The 21,115-nt window shown below is 52.0% G+C and overlaps 2 protein-coding genes across 14 annotated transcripts in view; both read right to left on the bottom strand.

The window, feature by feature from the left end:
- The window catches only part of TMEM53 (transmembrane protein 53), a 447,568-nt gene that overhangs the window by 91,279 nt on the left and 335,174 nt on the right, over window positions 1–21,115 (bottom strand). The gene's annotated exons all lie outside the window — the stretch shown is intronic.
- The window catches only part of ERI3 (ERI1 exoribonuclease family member 3), a 129,185-nt gene that overhangs the window by 69,325 nt on the left and 38,745 nt on the right, over window positions 1–21,115 (bottom strand). For all 8 annotated transcript variants that reach the window (XM_060140239.1, XM_060140237.1, XM_060140243.1 and 5 more), the window contains 2 exons: window positions 19,962–20,021; window positions 15,596–15,687 (listed from right to left, as the gene is read on the bottom strand). In XM_060140239.1, coding sequence (XP_059996222.1) covers window positions 15,596–15,687; window positions 19,962–20,021 — 152 coding nt within the window. The remainder of the gene's footprint in view (window positions 1–15,595; window positions 15,688–19,961; window positions 20,022–21,115) is intronic.

Genomic DNA, 21,115 nt, shown 5'->3' with positions numbered 1-21,115 from the left:
GGAAGGCAATGCTGAGGAGCACTTACAGAGACTGAGCTTCAATCCCCTTTGCTATCACACACACACACACACACACACACACACACACACACACTCACTCTCTCTCTCTCTCTCTCTCTCTCTCACTCCCTCTCTCTGTCCCTGCACTCTCCTCCTGCCCACAGCCTTGGGAGAACGCACTGCCGACTTCTCAGCCCACTTTGCCCCCACACTTGCCCCTATCCTCTGGGACGGCTGCAGGTTACAATTCCAACCACCAGCTTCAGAAAGATGATACACTTGCTGGAGCCTGCAAAGGGTCAGGAGAGAGTACTGTTTGAAATACCAGCGTGACAGCTGGCTCCTTGTCTGTCTCTTCCTCCCCCATCCCCCTCCCCAAACTTGTCATGGTACAAGAAGTCTATATGCAGCCCATCAGCTTTAAATATCAGTGTGCGTGAGGCAGGAGCACGAGAGCGAGGGAGCGGGAAGCAGACAGTGAGCGCCTCTGTCGCCACTGCCTGTCAGGGAACACTAATGAATTTCACTACCAGCAGCCATGCCTCAGATGGGGGTGAGGTGGGGGTGGGGAGTTTTCTAGGGAGAACACTCACAGTATTAAAACATCTCTTCCCAAAGCCCTGTTAATAAATGTCACTGCAGAGCCAAGAACTACGCCCCGCCACTAGGACTCAAGGCAAGGGAGGGGCTGGGACGAGCCCTGAGGTCCTCCCAAACAGGAAGGGGAGTGCAAGTATGAGGCTGGAGGGAGCCAGCTGAGCCCCCCAATTAAGAGGGTGACCACTATCACCCGTGCTCATCTCATAAAGGCCTTGGGATGCTTGGTTGAGAGGACTAGGAGGACAAGAAGGAAAGGCCTCGCGCTGGGAGAGAGTACCAGCGGTGCGGCCCCAGCCAGACTCACTCCCCGCCCCACTTCCCATCAACTTCAGCCAACTCACTACACTTGAGGCCCCAGGAGGTACAAGGGGCTCTAGGCCATCTTTCCAGATCTAGGGGAGGTGGGGTGAGGAAACTCAGGCACCAGTCCCAACAAGAAGCTACTTCCCCAACAGATGTCAGAAGCCAGAGCTTGTTACACGCTCCCTTTCATAGATGAGGAAATGGAGGCTGAGAGTGGTAATGTGACTTTCCCAAGGTCCTACAACTAGTAGGTAACGGAGCCAGGACTCAAACCCAGGTCTCTTTCAATCCTAAAGGTCCTGTTCTTTCCACAATACCACACAGCTTCTCTGAGCAGGGGCTGATCACCTCACTGGCTCCTGTGTGTCCTCTATTGCCAGGCCCTGCCCTGCCCTGCCCCTCCACCCCCTCCCACTGGTACACATGCACCTCTGGCCTGGCATGGGCCACAGCTGCCATGTAGCACAGGGCTGGGCCTCAGCCAGGGTGAACCCAGCCTGGCAGAGAAAGCCCTGGGCCTGAGCCAGGCCGTCACCTGGGAGTCTCCACAGCCCAGAGGGCACGGCTGCAGGCACAAGCCTTCCCTCGGGTGCTCTCCGCACAGCTCTGATCAGCACTGTCTGATCTGGCAGCGACCTGCTGTGCAGGGGGCAAATGACATTTAATTTCCTCTTGGTTTCCCTATGGTATAGACGAAAGGCCGTCACCTGCGTCTGGGTCTGGCAGCACAGCTGGAAGTGTTCCCAGACATGCTGCACTGGAGAGTTCCCAAACAGAAACCAGAACGCAGGCGGTTTCTGCGTTCTGCAGAGGGACGCCCCGTAGGCCAAGCTGCCCGTACTCCCAGAGAAAACCAACCTCAAATCCCCATTGGCAAGCAGATGCTTGAAGCCTCCAAAAGGCACCGTATATGTACAGAGCACCTCCCTGCTCCACCGCTTTGTGGCCCACCTGCCACCTGTCTCTACTCCCATTTCTCCCACACGGAGCCCACAGAAATAACCACACAAAGCACACAAGAGCCACAAACACCCTGGGGAACAGCCTAACATGCACCTCCCCAGCGCCACAAAACCAAATTCTGTGTATCTCGCCAGCCCCTCTGGTGAAACAATAAGACAAGTGCCTCTTTGGAGTCCCTCGCGCTGCAATTCTTCCAGGGAAAGGGCACAGTACCCCACCTGTTGCGGCTGCGAAAAGTGCTGGAGCGGCCACCAGGGCCGGCCAGCCCTCTTTCCCAGGTGGAATGGCAGAGGCCCCAGCAGGCAGCAGGGAGTAGGGTCCGGGGAGGAGAGTCAGCAGGTGACAGGAGGTTTCCAGGGTACTCTGGTCAGTGTCTTGGCTGGTGAGCTATTCTCTTTTTGGCTCAGGCACTCCGTAGCAGTTTGAGTGGTCTTCAAGATACCTCATTCATCCCCCACCAGAAGCTCCCCCTGGCCTATGGCCATCTTGACCCTTTGCCTGGGCTGCCTTTGTGTGGCCTACAATGCCCTCTGGAGGCTCTGAGGAGAGCATCCTGCAAGCATTCAGGATCTGGGATGCAGTCTGACCTCTGCTTCCAGGACACAGCTGTTCCCCTTACCCCTGGCTGATCTCCTCTGCCCTGATCCCAGCTCCCCTGACCCCTTCAGGATGTGTAACTCCTAGCCTACACAGTCACACTTCTGGTGGGCATTTTAAACCATGCTCCATGGAGCTCTAGGGTTCTAGGAGGGACATCGGGCTACTCTGTGGACTGGGGGAGGAGGAGGAGGAAGAATGGGCAGGGCCGTGCCCCAGCTTCAACCAGAAGAGCTCAACTTTTATGTTTTGTAATATTGGGCTTTCTCTAACGTTTTATTTTTTTTAAGTTTCCTGCTAAAACTACTACCCATTCAGTCTCTCTACTATGCTGCCCTGGGTTCTCATGGCATTCATTTTGAACCTTCTTGGTAGTGTTCTCATGCTCTACCGTACTTATTACTTAGTCTGCAATTAGTTTTGCATGTGCTGCTCCTTCTGCCCTGATCACCTGGCAGTCCCCACAGCCCCCAGCACAGTACTTACTGGGCCCCGAGCAACTCTCAACAGGGGCTAACTTTAGGCTCCTGCTGGAATATTCTTCCAGGATACACAGTGCTTAGTGCCTTCGATGGCAGTTTCCAATGGTATTTCTCAGAAGAGAAGAGCTGAAGTGGGTGGTAACTGACATTTACAGGGAGGTCCTGGTGAAGACGTGTGGCACGTGCCACTCTTAAATCACCAAATGCAGCACACCTGCTACCATCATCAATCAACTAAATCAACCTCCGGGGGTTGATTTTGGAAGACTTTTGCGTCTGGGCAATCTCTGAGCAAAATGCAGTCTATTCCAGCAGGAAATCCCACTCACTGGACGTCTCTAAACCACGAATGTGGGACCGTGGGAACACAGGATGATGCTCCTCAGCCACGTACTCAAGGGTCTCTCCCCTTGTAGAGGAGCCACGAGTCCCACAGCTCTGCTCAGCCGACTGGAGGTGGGGGAAGCCCCTTGGCTCGTCAACCAGACCCGCCACCTGGGCCTCCTTCTCCAGCCAGCTTTGGGGAGGTGGCAGCAGGGGCGCAGGGGGCTGTGCTCCTCCTAGCTAAAGCCGCTTGTTAATAGGCCCTAGATTCCCTTATCCCCGGGGAAAGGGAGGTAGCAATGAGCCCTCTCCCTCCCTCCACACACACCCCCACCCCACAGATGCCTCCCAGCAGGGCCAGGGAGGAGAGCCATTAGTGTGTGCCTCAGCAGACAATGGGGAGGAGAAGCCTCCAGAGCAAAGGACAACTGCAGCAATTAGAATGCAGGGAGGTTCAGAAGCTATTTAACTGGGTGACCCTGAGGTCGCTGCATCTGACTCCCATCCCTGGATAAATATTGTATGAGAGGGGAGGGGGGCAAGCGAGGGAGCCATCGGAGCGCTGCCTGTCCTTCCACTCCTTTCCCCACCCAACCCGGCTGCCTCCAGACACACACACCAAGAACCTTATTTACAGCCCTGACAGTCAGAGCACTCACTCTGCTAACCAAGAGGGAATGGACAGAGTCGACTCACCCAAAACTGACTGTGGCAATCGAGGAAAAATCCAGGGCTGTCGGGGAAGGGAGCTGAGCCAACACTGAAACACAAGGCTTCCCCCAGATTCTGGGTCCAGTTGGCACAAATACTATCACCCCAAAACCACCAGAAGGCGAAGCTGGTCCCAACTGGCAGCGAGTAAATAAAAAATGGAGCATCCTTCCGCCTTTTGGGGGCCCGGTAACGGAAAAACTCCTGGATCTTACCACTACCCAGGTGTTCCTTAGCAAAGACGGGAGTCCTAGCTACCTGCCCAGAGGAAGCGGGAATAGCCACATGCCACTTATCCAGCGGGTCCCTTAGCTGACCTAGTGGGGAAAGGCCACGAGCAGGAAAGTCAGACAGAGCAGCAAGGGGTCAGGGTGGGGGAAGAAGAGGAGAGCGTCTGAGCACAGGCTGCTTCTCAGCCCCCTCGTGCCGCTCCTCCAGTCCTGCTCTAATGCACCCTGACATGCCTCTGAAGACAGAGAGCTGTTTGCAGTCAGCACCGTGATTTGTTAGTAATTATTTCCATGGTGTCACATTGCTGTCACTCTGTTAACAAAGAGACAGGCTGCCTCGGGCTGCCTGCAAGAAAGAATCGCAGAGAAAAAGGCCTGTCAGGCTCCCGGGATTCTCTGGGCTGGCTGGCTTTCTTCCCCAAACCAACATCCTTGCAGGCTTTGGAAGAAACAGTTTTACAGAACTATCAAGTCTGAGGCGTGTCACCCATTAGCCAGGGACACTGAGAATTTATCCCACCCGCTCGCAGGCGCCCTTCCCAAAGGGCGACAGAACTAAGCCCCCAGAGTCCACAGATCATTCAGGCGCGGGCCACTGTGCCAGCTGCAGTCTTGAGTTCCCTGGCCTTCACCTTCCAAGACCCCTGTTTCCTGACCCTTCCTCCTCACTGGGGTGTTCACAGCCTCTCATGTGCTCTTAGGAGCCTGAGGATAGAAACCTATTTCAGAAGCAGCCGCCCCACTGGCATGGATGGTGGTTAGGGAGTATACGATGGCAGGGCATCTTCCCTCCTTGAATCTGCCAATCACCGTTCAAGACCAAAGCTGCTCAGGTACCAGCACCTCTGTAGCCCCCAGGTGCCTGAGCACCTGTGAGGAGATCCTCTCTGAGCTGCCTGGATCGGGACAGAATCCGCACTAGGAGAGCTGGTGGTTTGCTTTAGCACAAAGTCATGTCTCCATTACCCTGGCTGGGAATTAGAGGACAGATTGGCAAGCGCTGACAAAACAGAGGTCACTCACCTTACAGGCATGGAAAGTTGGAGATTAATTCTCTCCTCTCACAGAGGGAATCAGACTCCTGGATAGTGGAAGGAAGGACCAATCTTGAAAAACCCTTTCACTGCCAAGCAGCAGCAGCAGAGAAGGGAGACGAAAGCCCAAGAAAGCCCTGGAGAGGCCCTGTCAAGGTGGCAAGAGCCACTGCCACCAAGCTCCTACAAAATCCCAGGAGACAGAGGAGCCTAGGCAAGACTAAGATTCTTCTGGTATCAGGGTCCAAAAGACAGAGGGCAAGGCTGGTTGCATGCACTGAAATGTAAACCCCACGAAGACAGGATATTTTGGAAGTTTTCTCTCTTTGTTCACTGCTCAATTCTCAATACCTGGGACAGTGTAAAACATATAACGGGCATTCAATAAACATCTGCTGAAAGAATAATAAAATGGGTCACTAGGGCTCAAAGGCCACTTCCACAGGCCTGGGGTCAGCCTCCCTCTATCACAGGGGTTTAGAAAAGAGGGAGGCTAGTGCAGATTCCACAAGAGACAGGGAAGACCATATGTCTGAAGGACTGGAATTAGGGTTTAAAGGATGAGGGAAATTAGGACAAGCTGATAGGTCTAGGGAGATGCTCGTATCAGATTGAATATTCACATACTTATTCGACAAACATAAACTGAAAGACTAAAGAAGGTATGTAGTCCAACAGAAAGGGAACACATAAACTGCAGTACAGTAATACAGTGGAATCCTACCCAGCAATAAAAAGGCTAAACTACCGATACATACAACAACACGGATGAATCTCTCATATGCTATGTCGAGCAAAGGAAGTCCGACTCAAAAGAGTACATCTTGTTTGATTCCATTTATACGAAAGTTAGTAAGAGGCAAATGATCCAAAAGTAACAGAAGTCAGAGTAGTGGTTACCTGGCAGAAGGAGGGCATTACTGACTGGGAAAGGGCACAAGGGAACTTCCTGGGATGACGGAAAAGGTTCTTCGTCTTGATCTGGGTGGTGATCACACAGATGTATCCTTGTATAACAATATACTGAGCTGTCCATTTCTCGTTTGTATACTGTATGCACCCTACTGCACCTATTTCATACCTCCATTTCGAAAAAGATAAATTTGTTGAAAAAGCTGGGTCTCAAGAGTCACACAAAGAATGTTCAAAAGAAACACAAAAATATCTCACCCAAAGGAAAATAGTTTCCAGCATCAACAGGGGCTCTTTCTCCCTGGAGTTCAGGACACAAACCCTCCAGCCTTCACTCTCTATTTGCCAGAGGAAAGAGAAGCCCAAACAAATGGCCAAGGCCTGGGAAGGTCCAAAAATGTTCAAAACACAAAGCAGTGCAGCCCGAGTCTTAGGTGGAGGACATCATGACCTGGCGGGAGGCCGCATGTGGCCTCTACTCCAGACCACGTGAGCTCCAGGGAAGCAGAGCTGGCGCCCCTGGGCAAGCCATGCCCTGCTGGTTCTGAGGCTCTCTGAAGCAGCCTGTCATATTCTCCCATGCAGCGTAGAACCAGACTTCCAGACACTGCCCAGAAGAGCCACAAACATAAAACCAATTTGTCTTCCTGACAAGCCAGGTGGAGACTGGCTGAGCTACCCCAACTCTGGGCGATGGTCAAGGTCCGATTGCCTACAGCCCCTCCTGCCAGCAAGGAAGAGGCAGTAAGAGCCTCATGGATGGTCAAGGGGCACTCCACCTATCAGACCGGGGACCAGAAACCAGGCGGCAACACTCACCTCAGGACCAATTAAACAGTAAAGAGCCATCTAGTGAGCATCTCCACAGCAGGCTGAAGCAGGAGGCTCCCACCACCATAAACATCTCAACGCCTGGTCAGTCACTACATAAACATCTCCATCTTTTATCAGGGTTTTAACTGAGCAAAACTTCCATCCCAGGGATTCCTATAATCACTAAAGTGCTTTAGACCCTCTGACACCTTCCAGGGGGTGAGGAGATGAGGCTGCCACTGGGGCCCCACCCTTCAGCCTAGAAACGTCCAGAAAGTGGAACACCAGAGGCTCTGTCTGCCTGTGACAGCCCGTGCTCGCAGACCCAACGACAGGACTTCTCTCTCCCCGAGTGCCCCTGCAGGCCCAAGGTTGTCCCAGGGCACACCAGCTTCCCCCGACTCAGGCTTTGAAGGAAGGCCTCAGGCTGCGCCACCCACTGACCTGCAGCTCCAGGACCACATGGAGAAGAGCAGGAAGGGAGCGCAGACCGGGAGCCGGGAGCCAGGAGCCTGCTCGGGCTCCAAAGAAGCCTGCTTTTGCCCTGAGGCCTGCCCAAAGGAAATGGACAATCTCCAGCCAAGCCTGCCATCAGGCACCCCTTTCCTGCCAGGTCCAGGCCCCAGGACAGGTGCAGGAGGGGGCCCTCCTGCATCTGCGAGGAGGCTGGCCCCAGAGGCCGTGAGCTCTCAGGTGGAGGCGGGGCACCCCTCGCTCCTCTGCGCCCAGGAACTCGGGGCTCAAGGAGCTGTCAGGCTAACGAGGCTACCCCACCACCGCTCCATCTGAGCGTGGCAGGCTGCGCCGCACCACTGGCTTCAGGTGGCTCTCCTTTAATTAATGGCATCCCAGGCTCTGCAGGGAGCTTCACCCCACAATGAATGGCCCTCTCTCATTAGAGGCAGGCCTGCCATGATGTATTCAGGGCGAGGGCCAGGACTCATTTCCCTGTCTGTGGGTTGGGGATGGGAGGGAGGGGAGAGGCAGCAGGGAGAGATTTATATCGAGTGACTTGGATTAGCTGCAGCTGAAACATGACCCCATCAACGCAAGCTGCCTTCTTGGGGCTAACCCCATGTACCTCTGCTGACGAGAGGGCTCTAGGGAAGCTGAAGGGAGGGCAGAAGGTCTGGTTCTCGTTCTCTCTGGGCTTAGGCTGCAGCTCAAAGGCCCAGAATTCCTATACAACCTCCAGAACCCTCTCCCCACCCCGCCCGCACACACTTTGTGTGCACTGGGAGCCTGCCCTGACTCTGAGCTGATCTCGTCCACTGAGAGCCTCTTCATGGCCAGGAAGCTGACCCACTGGCCTCACAGCTATGGGACCGAGGCCCTGACCATGGCAGACAGCTGTTTCTCCTGCTTTCTGTAGGAAATACCCTCACTCCCTACCTCAGAGGAGGACTCCACAACATGGTAAGGCCCCGCGCCTGCTGCTGTGTGCGCAGGATGCCACGGGACATCTCAGACCTCAGGCTACCCAGCGCTAGGTAAAACGCAGGCATCAGTCTGACATGGAAACATGCTGGCAGCCATCACCTCACTGTGGTCATCCATTAGGCTGAACCCTACGTCCAGGGTGGGGAGATCCTGTGCAATATGACTCTCCTTCCCTCCCCCTGGCGCCACTTCACAGGGTTCATCAGACCGTGCAGGGTGGTCTGGGGTCTTCAAGGCAAAAAAGAAAGTGCAGCCTTCAGTGGTCCACGTTTCCAATGTACTTCTCACAGACCTGGAAAGAAGGCCACCCTGAACTCCGCTAGCCACACAAGTGGTTTTAGGCCACAGAGCTGGGTAGGTTCAGGCTGGCAGCAAAGAGCACACAGGCCTACAAACTCCCCCTGCAAATCCCACTAAACTTGATGTTCAGTTTTGCTTGTGCTTGGGAGAAGAATCCTACTCAGAGCCCGCCCTCTTTCCATCCTCAGCCCTCTTAGAATGCCAATTCACTAAGAGAGCTGGAGGGTGGGCCCTCACCTGCTGCTGCCAGCTAGTCAGAAGGTTGCTTTGAAGGCCTGCTGTGTCCCGAGGAGGCCAGGGCAGAATGCTTACCATCTGTACACACTGGCTCCATGTCACCCACACTTCTCCCGGTCCTCGTGGTGGAGCATTCATGTACCCTTCCTTCCCTACTCAGAAAGAGATGTAGCTCAGTTCTGCTGTGCTAAGCCCTATTTGGCAATGTGTCTAAACACATGCAAACTTAATTAGTTCACGAGGGGAGCCCAAGCGCTTGCAATGACAGATAAAAGTATCACGAAATGAGACAAGTCAGGACTGCCAGGGAGTTCTTACTCAAGCCCCTTCCCCCAGCAGGCTGCTAATCAACGGTGATACAGCTCAGTGCTGAGACCAACTGGCAAACCCATGGACAAGAGACGCGTTTTCATGAGCTTAAAGACATGATGAGATGCCCCCACGTGCTTCCAAACATACTACAGGACAGAGGTGTCCAAAGTGATATTGGCAGTGGTTTCCTTAAAACAGATCTGAGGATTCATTCATCTGTAGCTCAGCAAAGAGGCTCTCAGACAGCCCCAAGTCATTCCCCACCACACCTCCTGGCCAACCACGTCCCGAAAGCAAAATGATCGTAACAGTCCAGACCTCCGCCAACACCAGACCAGGTACCAGAAGCCGAGGGTGTCAGAGAACATCCCAAGGCTCTGCCACTCAGTTGCGAACAAAGGAGAGGAGGAAGGGCGTTCCCACCAACCACAAAGCCATGGGCCATGAAGGAAGACAGAAGCAGACGGTCAGATGGCAGAGAGGTCAAACGCACGGCTTCTAGAGTTCAAATCCCTGCCACAAATTGGTTGTGTGCCCTCGACAAATTACTTACCTCTCTGGGCCCCAGTTTCCTCATTTGTTAAAATAAAAAGTTACTAAAATAATTTCTTTCATTGGATTGTAGTAAGGTTTAAATGAGATTAATGTATAAACAGCACAGCAGGACTCCTGGGATGTGGTAAGTGCTCAGTAAGGGCTGGCCATCTTTATTACCTGACGTAACTTTCCCAGAGCAGTCCCAGCCCTCAGTCCTGGCGGCACAAATGTCTCAGAGAAAGCCCTTCACACTGCACCTAGGACCAAACTCCTCCTCCCTCGCCCAGGCCCCCCTACGCCATCTCACCCAGTACCCACCGTGGAGGGCCCAACACCCAGTGCTGGCAGGGGCAACCCAGGAGCTTCTTGGCACTAGCAGAATGGTCCTCTAACCCCTCACACTCAGGCTGGTACAGGAGGGCCCGAGGTTTCCTCTTCCATTCCATTCTCCCTGAACCTACCCACTATGACCCTCTGCCATTCTTCCTGAGCAGGGTATTCCACAGGCCCACTCCATAACTTAGTTGTCATTTATTCAACACACATTTATTGAACAACTACTACATGTCAAGCATTGTCCTAGGGTTGTAAGGGTGCCCACAATCTAGGGAAAGAGACAGACAAGTTGAGGCAGCTACAGCACACTTTCATGTATCAATAAGCACATGTGCTCCAAGAACACACAGGAAGGCACCTGGAGAAAGCTGTTAGGAGGGATCCTTAGGAATCGGCCAGTTAGAGCACCTGGCTGGGGTGGGGACTGAATACATAGAGAGCATCAAGAGATGAGGCAAGAGAAATAAACAAGAGCCTTGAAAGCTCCAATAAACAGTGTGACTTTGCCTGGAGGGCAAGGGGAAGCCTTGAAGGCTGCTAAGCGGGTGTGATGTAATCTGCTACAATTAGGAGAAAGGAACAGAAGAAGCAAGACAGTCAGAGAGACCAGTGAGAAAGAAGACTTTCGTAGGAATCCAAGAAGAATATGGTGACCTGAACTAGGGCAGTGGTAGTGGGTTTGGAAAGAAGGCAAAGACTCCGAGAAACCTCTGGGACAAAGGATCAATAGGATTTGGCAATTAATTTGTTATGGCTAAAGGGAGGAACCAAGGGTGGTTCTCAGGTTTCTGACATAACTACTGAGTAGATGGTACCAGTCAATCATTATTTAAGAGAATGGTGGAGGACAAGGTGTTGGGAGAAGAGTAACACCTGAGCTTTAAGGGGTCGGTGTATATCTAGGTAAGAGAGAGAACAGGGGCTGGATATGAAGGCTTGGAGTTCAGATGGCAGATGGAGCCGATTCCTTTTCTCCAGTGGGATCACTGCTGCCACGTCAGTTCCCACTTCTCAGATGGAGGAAAAATGAGAAGACAGCATACAGAGGATAACTGAAGCTGGGGAATAGATTAGATCACCCTGATAAGTGTGAGTGTGTCAAATAAAAAGAAAAGACAGCTAGGAGAGAGGTCAAAGAAATACCAATATTTAAGAAACACCAAATTTAAGAAAAAAGGAAAGAAGAATCTGCCAAAAGGACTGTGAAGGAAAAGTCAGAGAAACAGGAGACGTAAGTAGAAATGAAGAGTGCTTCAAGAAGGATGAAGTGGTCAGCTTTGCTGAATGATGCCAAGAGGGCCCAGACTGACCCCCATCAAGCATGTCACTGGCTCAGCATTTCAGCCTTCATCTACACGCCCCACGAGACAGTCCCTGCCCCACAGTGCTCCCCAGGTGGGTGTTTCCACCGCCATGGGACTTCACTCCAGGTGACAGCAGTCTCTGCTCTTCCACAGTCTTGGCTGCATGACCCTCAGTAGTCCCCATTGAGTGCATGCCCCCAAATCAAGCAGTGAGTAGGGTAATATGAGCAAGTGTCTTTTTTTTTTTTTCAATCAGAGACATCATGTTTGTTTGTACTTGAAACAACAAGAAGGGAAACCTATGCAGTCTAGAAAGGGTTCAGTCATCTGAAAAAAAAAAGAGTGAATTCAGGTGTGACTTTCACACAGATGCTTCCACCTGCCTCCTGACTGGTCTTCTTCATGATGAATAAAGAACAAAATAACACAAAAAACTTCATGTCAGAGTATTGAAGTAATTGGAATAGATCTCATTTCCTTTGGCTGGACAGCATAGTACTAAGTGCTTTCCCCCAATTGGCACTCTAATAAATTATCATTCTTTTTTCAGAAAGCTTCCTACCCAGGTGGCTGAGTTTTTTGTTGCAAAATTAGTTCAGATGGTCTCACACAAAATAATGTTAAATGCTGAGCAAGTATCTCTTGATCTCCAGACTTTCACCAACAGAGGGGTGTAGTATGCACACCTCACAAGGAAAGCAAGGAAAACAACTCAAGTCAAATGCCAGGCCCGCATTCACACAGTCGACCTCCAATGGCAGGAAAACTCGCTATTCCAAAGCTGAGGGGGAGGGGGAGGAGGACCCTCTCAGCAGACCTTGAGCAGACCCCTGGGCCCTGCCTCCCCACAGCGGTGTCTGCTGATCCTGCCCCTCTCCTCCAGAGGGCCCCCTCCCAGACGGCACCGAGGACCAGGTCCACCCTCATATCAGCTCTTCCTTGTCCCCCACTCCCAGCCCACACCCCAGTCCTCCTGATCTCAGACCCACAGGCCACTGGAAAAGCCTTTGGTCTAGCTTCTCAGCTACCTGTGCTATTCAGCTGGTAAACACAGGTCTCCAAGCTACAGGTGAAAAGCTGAGTTCCTCAAGGGCAGCACCTGTGCCGGTGTCACTCCTCACTCTGCATCCGCCCTATCCTCCCACCATGCCGAAGGTGGAAGCCCTTCACAGAGACAATACAGAGAGCCTGGGTACGTGGAAAGAGAGAAAATTGGTGAAAGAACGCTAAACTCTACAAGGAGCTTCACGAAACACCAGGTAAGGCAAAGGAAAGGTAGGTCAGGTAGGAAAGGCAAGCTGACCAAGAGCCAAAACCACGAGTGTCGTTTCTTAAACAGGTTTAGAAGGAAAATTAAATCTGCACCCCCTAAATTAAAACCCACCGTAGCGGGATCTGTGATGATAGCATCAAAGCCCACGTAAACCGGAGTGTCAACCCATTCAGACTGACCAAAGATGGACACAAAACAATTTTGTCAGGATGGGAGCAGATTTCTTTTCTCCAGTGGGATTTCCGCTGCCACTTCAGTCCCCATTTCTCAGTGCCTCACTAATCAGGCCCTCTCCAACAAAACTGATGTGGAAAAAAAAAAGTGATGTGAAGCTGGTTGGAGGGAGAGGGGGGCTGGGAGAGAGGGGAAGGACAGCAACGAGAGGGAACCATGGCTCTGAGAGACTAGAGTGGGAAATGAAAATATTTGCCGAGTTCCTTAGACTTAGTTAAATCTGAAAATGGATGTCAAAATAAGAAGTGAGCCACATACTAACAAGTTGTGGGTGTCAGTTTAACACCACCCTTGTCAGGCTCATCAGCAGGCTTTACCAGGCGTGTGAGAAAGTGGCTGTTCTGACGACAGCCATCTGACGAGAGGCTCCAGGAACATGGAAAAGCTGTGCACCGTCACGCAGCACTACTTAGATTTCCTCTCTGGCTGTTTTTATTTTGTTACACATTTAATTAAGAGGCTTCCCAGCAGTTATGTGGGGTCCTGCTTCTAAAAGGCAGGCACAGAGGTCTCCTCCCCCAGCCACCTGCCACCTGCCACCTCCCTGCTCACTGGCTTTCAGAGCTTCACTGGCCTTCCCGAGCCAGACCCAAACCAGCCACCAAAGTCCACCAGAATCATCTCTCTTGGAAGCTATGTGGCCTCAAGAATTCAATTCTGCCTACCTCTGAGTCTGCCAATTTGAGCCTCAGTTTTTAATTGTGCTTTGTTTTTTTCATCTATAAAAGGGAGACACCACCTCCTACCCGAGAAGGCAGTTAGGAGGACTGAGTGAAATATAGTATGTGCTCATTAACATCTGATTTCCTTTCATGTGTGATTTGATTCCCCAACCCTATCCCTCTTCTTGATTACGCCAGTTCTCATGAAGATGCAAAGCAGCCTCCCGAGTCACCAAAATCTGTCCAGGGCCTACCGTGCCAAGGCCTGAACCGGTGCTGTAGGCCAGCACAGGCCAGACCCAAGGAAGATGGCATCTCCTCTCCTTCTCATGCAGAAACCGACCAGATGGTCCCCAACATCACGCACAGGAAAGCTTTCATATACACGTACAAGTACACACCACTCACAGCCATCACAGAAGATGCTGAAACTGGATGTTTGGGACACGAACACATCAAAGAGAGAAAGCCACTGGGAGAGTGGGAGTCTCAGAAGGCTACCTGGAGAAACTGGGCCTCTGGTCTGGGCCACATGAGCCCCAGAACTCTGGGTGTCAGCCTGAGCCCTGCCCCACCCCAGACAGCTTCTCCTGTGCTGGAGCTCCTCGTAAGCCCCTTCCCACTTCGAGCGCTCAAAGCTGCCCAGGATGCCATAAAAGAGCAACAACAGCCTTCCTCCTCCTCACCTTCTCCGCGGAACCCTCCCCCGACTCAGCTCTGCCTCCAGGCCCAGCCACTGTAATTTCCCTGACAACGAGCGTCAACGGGAGCTCCGGAGCCTGTGGTGTGCAGTCAGCATGCACACGACCTAAGGGCTGAGGGAGACAGGTGCACAGGCGCTTATGTGATCCAGGCCTGCCCTTCCTCCCGCCTCACCTAGAGGGTTGGGTCCAATAGCAGGCTGACAGCCACCTGGGTGCAGAACTTCACCTCAATGCCCAGCATCCAAAAGGCATAAAAAGGATCTTGGTGAGAAAGTAATGCCTGAATTTGTAGGAAATGTCACTCTAGAGCCACGACTCCCCACCCCGGCCAATACCCTACCCTATGTTCAAAAGCTCACACACGCTCACACACACACACACACACACACACACACACACACACAGAGTGCTTGCTGCCACCTTCAGTCACAAAGAACACAGAGGTATCGATTCTATCAATCCTCAGCAAACAGTGCCCCACTACCTCTACCCCGCTTTAGTTCCTTGGGGGCTCTCTGAAGCCAGGTATCCAGGAGGACAGCCAAGAGGCAGAAGTGTCAACCCAGCAGAGGAACCAGTTCTGTCTTCCATAACTGGGGCAGGATCAGGAGACAAAGGAGAAAAAGCAGTGGCGACAAAGGAGGAAAGAGGAGGCTGGTGACCTGGGCAGCTTCCTAGAAGCATCCCTGTCTCATCCTCATAATGGGCTCTCCGTGGGACCGTCAGGGCCTCGTATCCCAGATAAGAGCCTAGCCTAGTATAATGGTTAAGAGAATGGACCCTGGAGCCAGGTTGCCTGCGTTTGAATTCTGGCTCTGTGTGTTCTTGGGCAAGTTACTTAACTTCTCTGTGCCTTAAGGTCTTCATCTATAAAATAAGAATAACAAGAATCCCTAGGGTTAGTAAATGACTTACTATTTCCAAAGCATTTAGAACAGTAAATACTATGTATTTGGTTTAGAAGAAAATTTAAGACCCTCTTTTACCTCCTTCTTTTCAGGGCAATAACATGTAGCTCCACAACAGGATGGGCTGCCCTGGCAAAAGCAAGAAGGCAACAGCAGTACTAGCAGTACTAGCAGTACTAGCAGGGTACTTGGCCTGTCCACTCCTGGTTCTAGAGGCAGAAGGCAGGGCTCTCAGCCCTTGTCTTGCCCTGCTGACCCCAAAATCCAGGGACTCCCCGACCCAGGTGCCCTGAGGCTTGGACATCTGAGCCTAAGAAAGGCAAAACCTAGTCCCGCATATTCCAAGCCCTGCCAGCAAAGGAGTCCTGCTCATACTCACATGACTTTTAAGTCCCAGTCTCCACAGGTGACAAAAATTGACTTGACGTTTGGATCTAAGAGGCCTTCCTTCGCCATCCACTCATCGACCCTCTGAAAAGTACACAACAAGAACAGATGAGATTTTCCTTTTTTTTTCCCTGAGTCTGTGAAGAGCCACACAGTGAAACGCAGATAAGCTGCTTGTAATCAGAGCAGGAGAAAATTGTAATCTTATCCCTCCACTCTGGGGTCTCTGTCTTGACTCAGAACTTTGGAGGCCCTTGCAGGACAATCCCTGCAGGCAGATCCCACAAGCCCAAGTGGTGGGGGGCAGGGGCCCCTCCACTCCCCCGGTGCCTGGCAGCCCACCCTGGACAGGATAAGGACAGATCCCAGTAGGTCAGTCCACATACCTTTGGTCCTCAAACAAAGGCACAGCCTAGCACACTCACAGGCTGTCCTGGGCCACGAGAACAGGCTGGGAGGAGGCCCCATGCAGGGAACTCCAATCCATAGGTTCATTCGCTCATTTATTCATTCCAGCCTCCCACCAAATGTCTACTAACCAAATTTATTAATTTGGTTATTCCCCAAATGAAGGTGAAGTTAATTTTCACCATGAGTCTAGCAGAAGAGGCTCCTCTGCCGGGCTATAGACCCATCTTGACAACTGGGATAGCACTGCCTGCTCCAGTCGCTAGAAGCTCATAAACTGGCCCCAGACTTTGTATTTCTCCTCTCCTGGTTGGGGATTCAAATTCAGCGGAATCTTCTGAAGGCTGAGCTCAATTCCTAGACAGGGAAAGAAACTAATCCTAAACACACTTTAAGTCTTTCTTCCCCTTCATCCGTTTGATCCATTTTATTATTTGCCTCACACTGGAAGTACAAATACTAAAATCAGTATATACCGAGAAAATTATCATAAAGAATTCATGAAGCATTGCCTATTTTTCAGAAGATCCTAGGCATGGGGCAAGAGTGCGGCAGATCACACTGCCGTTCCACTCACACAGGAGAATTATTTTTAAAGGCTATATTGCGTAGTCGTTAGAAACGTGGGATTGAAAGTCAGACACATCTGGGTTCTAACCTTGGCTCTTCCATATCCTGGCTGTGTCACTGATGGGAAGTCATTTAAAAGTCATATAACCCCTCTGAACTTCAGTTTCCGTCATCTATAAAACGAGGTAGGATGACTAACCTTACAGGGTTGTTTTGAGAATTATATGTGATAATGTATTAAGTGCCTACCTAAAAATAGACAGTAGGCTGGGAAGGGGAGAAAGACAGATCATCTTAATACAATATAATAGAGGCAGCAATGGAGAAGTACCCAGGATGCCATCAGACCAAGAAGAGGCAGAGGCTAGCCTCACCTTTTACAGGGAAAGGAGTCAGAAAGGCTTCATAAAGATGACTGAACTAAGGGCTTGATGACAAAACTAAGAGTTTGCTTGACAGCACGGAACACAGGAAAGGACACTCCAGGCAGAGGCAAAGGCTTAGACACAGACATTTTGTATCTGATTAGCAACTGTCTGTTTAATGTCTGCCTTCCCCACCATACTATCAGCATCACAAAGGCGGGGACTCTTAGCTGTCTTATTCACCGTCTTAATCCCTAACCCAGCACAGTGTCTTCTTGATTAAAATGTGAGTAAGAAATAATGTGACTGGAGTCCGCTGTGATTGAAAGGTAGGGCAGGAACTGAGGCTGGGGGACTAGGTTAGGCCAGATTGTGAAGGGCCTTGTGTGCCCAGCAGGTAATGGAGAGCCCATGGTAATCCTGGGCTCCCTGGAACCGCAGAGATTCGGGAGGCCTGACCCATGCCGAAGCAGTCCTGGAAAAGGGCCAAGGATCCCATCTAGGTCCACGACCACAGCAGCCCTATCTCCTGGGACATCAGGGCCACTCCTCAGTACCGGACTCTGCAGACCCTCTTCACACCAGAGAATCCTCCTCAGCCCGAGGGTCTCCCCAGCAGCTAAATTCTGGACCTTCCACTGCTGAATGGTTTGTCTCCCCAGTCACTCTGGCCCAAACCCTTGCACGACACACACACACATGCACGCACACATGCATCCTTTCCCCAGGGTCACCTAAAGAAAATAAGGCAGACTTTACATAAGAAAAGAGGTAAGGCAAACCTGAAGGTCCCTAAGTCAGCTAATCTCGCTCCAGTTCACTGGCCTTAAATCCCCAAGGTAAGTGCCCCACCTGCTAGGGGGCTCCCCAACGCCCCAATTCCTGCAAGTGGTCCTGGAAAAGAGAGCAGGACAGGACAGGACAGGACAGGACTGTCAGGAGGAAATGCCCAGCAAGACCAGGGCTTCACCATGAGAAGCACTTACTGCTCCTCCGAAGCTTAGGGCCGAGGCCATTCACTCATGCAGCAGATATTTAGTGAGCAGCTTCTGCCACGAGCCTGTCCAGGAAAGTGATACTTTTGTAATCAGGCCTGTCCTTTTCCTTCCCTTCCTGTTTGAATGGATAAAGGGTTGGAGGGACCACCAAGACAAGCCCCAATCAGCCAGCCCTCCTGGCTATTGAAGGTCTAGAGGAATGCAGACTGAGCCCTGCTTAGAACAAATGTGTCAGGCAAACATCTAACTGGCCATCTGCTCAGGGCCTTGCTTAGGACAAGAACTAACTCTTCAGCTCTATAACCGACTCAAGGCTAATGGAAAAGAGTAGAGCCCAGTCTGGTCTCCTTGTCCTCCCGGAGACTTCCTATCTAGGCCAATGCCAGGAATCTCCCCCTCTTCACCCCCAAAGTATGCTGAAATAGCAGAAAGTAGCTTCCTGGGTGAGACTCAGAATCCTCTGAGCATCCTGCTCCAGAGCTGGCCTGGGGTCAGCAGGAGGAAGCCTTCTGAAGAACAATCTCCCCCTCAACCAGCGCCACTGTGGAGAAAACCATAACCTCGACAGCGCTGGTTTGGTGCTGGCCCAGAATAAGCATCTTCCTCCCGGGATCCCAGCCAGAGACACTCCAGGGAAAAGCTGCCTGCCCCCTTAGCCTCGCTCTGGGATGCTGGCTGGGAGATAGGGAAGGAAGGGTCCCCTCTTTCTCCTTGAGTCTGGGCCTGGAGGGAGCAGTCCAGGCTGAGGACCCCCCTTAGTCATAGGGTGAATCTCCCCACCCAAAAAAGAGGCTCAGCGGGGCTGGGAGACACCTCAGAGCCCATCTTCTCCCAACCCCACAAGAGCCTGACCAGCCACAGAGCCTGGGCCTGCATACTCCCTGGGACAGGGAACGTACTTGGCCACTGGGTGAGCCTAGGCCTCTCTCTCTGGCCCTAGTTCCATCCTGAGGAGCCCCAGGAAATTCAGTCTGCATTTCTCTCTCCCATGGGACAGGCCTCTAGGCTCAAGAAAGAGATCTTTCTCCCTCTCCACCACCCTGCTCCCTCCAGGTGGACTACCTCCGAGGCAGATGTGCTCTGCTATCCTCCCAGACACTCCGCTCTCTCCTGTGATATAGGGGCTGAGCTTTGGGTTTATTGCTCTTAAAGATAAATAAAGCACCTAAGGAGATCCACAGGCTTTTTCTCTTCTCTTCTCCCGCTAGAGAAGGGAGTGGGAGGGGGACCTTTCTCCCTCTCTGAAAACCCCAGGCCCGCGGGGGTGGGAGATGAGCTGAGGCCAAGCACCGCTTCCTGACTCCCTCAGGCTGGAGCACAAGCAGCAGCGTCTTAACCTTTTCCAGCTCCCGGAGGAGAACATCCCAGAAGTGTGGTCTCTGCCAAGGGTTCTAAAGCCTTTAATTTGATTTTCCTCACATAGGCAATTGTTGTAATTATTCTGATTAGGAATCATTACCCAGCGCTGCCTCTGCACCCCTGACAGGCACGATGCATCCAGCGGCAAGCTGCAGTGGGGCAGGCGGGCCGGCCGCACCTCCTGGAGGAGCTGACAGCAAACAAAAGCCATCGATGGGGAGTTCTGCGTGAGTTAATGAAGTGCTCACATGCCACAGGAAGCCAACACTAAAGCTAAACAAAAACACCTCCAGTCCCCGGGGCCAGCCCGCAGTGCTGCAGCTTGGCTCCCCTACTCCCAGCCGCCCAGCGCGGGCTGCCCGAGCCGCCGGAGCCGCCAGCCAGCACAGCCACAGGCCGGGAGCTGGAGGGGCCTCCACCAACCCCCGGTGGCACTCGGACATCTCGTCAGTAACCCTGACGGGAACAGCTGGAGATGACAGATCAATGGTTCAATACTCTCAACAGCATGTCACTGATGTGACAGCAAATGTTATTCTAATCAAGCCATAATCATAGTCAAATTACAGGGCTACGTTCTCAAGAGGGGAGGGAGAGGAAGGCAAGGAAGGCAGCAGGAAGGGGTCAGAGGTCAGGAATTAAAGGTCACTCAACCTACCTCCAGCACTTGCTGCAGGCTTGGCTGACCATCCACCATGGCTTGAATAATCCCGGTGAGCTGAAAGAAAAGAGAAAGAGCCGATGGGTGGAAAACCAGGGCGCAGGGACTCCAAGCTGGACTGGATCCTTTCCTTTCTGTTTTTCTCCTTCTACCGTAAAAGACTCTGACCTGCACAGCTGTAGGCTCCGAACCTGACAGAAGCCTTGGGAATCAAGTTGCCCCACAACTTCCTGCCCCAAGATGGGGGTACACATCCACATACCGACCACGGGGTGGGTCTCAGACCTGTTTCAGTTTTCATTTTGCAGAAAATTTGGTTTTATGTGTCTTCTGAATTCAATAGGCTCAATAACTCCCCCGGAATTACAGTGAATTCACCTCCAAGCTTCTCAGAAGTTCCTGCAGAACTCGGGGAATGCTCACATGGGACCAGCACACTTGGTTCCAAGTCCACCCCTTCTCTGAGCGCCGGTGTCCAGCACTTCCCCCTCTGAAACCAGCAATGGGCCGGGGAGCCCCCCAGGCATCCACCCTTCACCCCGCATACCTGGGCCCTCAATACCGGCTAGCCAAGCAGGAAACAGGCACCTTTAGCAGACAAAAAAGCCTACGAACCTAGTCTAGAGAATTTCTGACTCAAGGGCTTCGGCTCCCCCCAGGTCAGGCCTAGGTTCAAACCAGCTTGTTGCTTTGTTTTGTTTTGAAGTGGAAAATACCCCTCAAGCGCAGACTAGTTAGGCTGCCTGGAAGGCTTGCAGCAGGAGGCCCCCTGCACAGACGTGGGCCCAGCTGGAAAGCATGGTGGCCAACATGCCCCCAGCCACTTCCAGACAGAGTAGCATCTCAGGCCTGCTTGGAAACTTTTTTTTTTAAGTGTGGGGGGGGGGGTGGGGATTAAACTCCAATTAAACTATAATTGCATTTAATGAATACCAAATACCCAACTCACAGAAACCCCTGGCTCTAAGAGGGAAGGTTATTTTCTCATAGCGACTTACATGGAATGGTAATACACACCTTTTAGGGAAGAAATTTTCATTTTAAGAACGCTGAGTTCCTCTAGGTGGGTTTCTGTAGTTCATCAAGTCATTATTAGGTGGTATTTTAAGGAAGTGTAAGGACACAGCCACTCTATTTTATATTCCAGAAAC

The sequence above is a fragment of the Lagenorhynchus albirostris genome, chromosome 2, assembly GCF_949774975.1.
Source record: "Lagenorhynchus albirostris chromosome 2, mLagAlb1.1, whole genome shotgun sequence".
Lineage (NCBI taxonomy): Eukaryota > Metazoa > Chordata > Mammalia > Artiodactyla > Delphinidae > Lagenorhynchus > Lagenorhynchus albirostris.
Note: the sequence above shows the minus strand (reverse complement) of the source record. Positions and strands in the feature narration are given on the sequence as shown.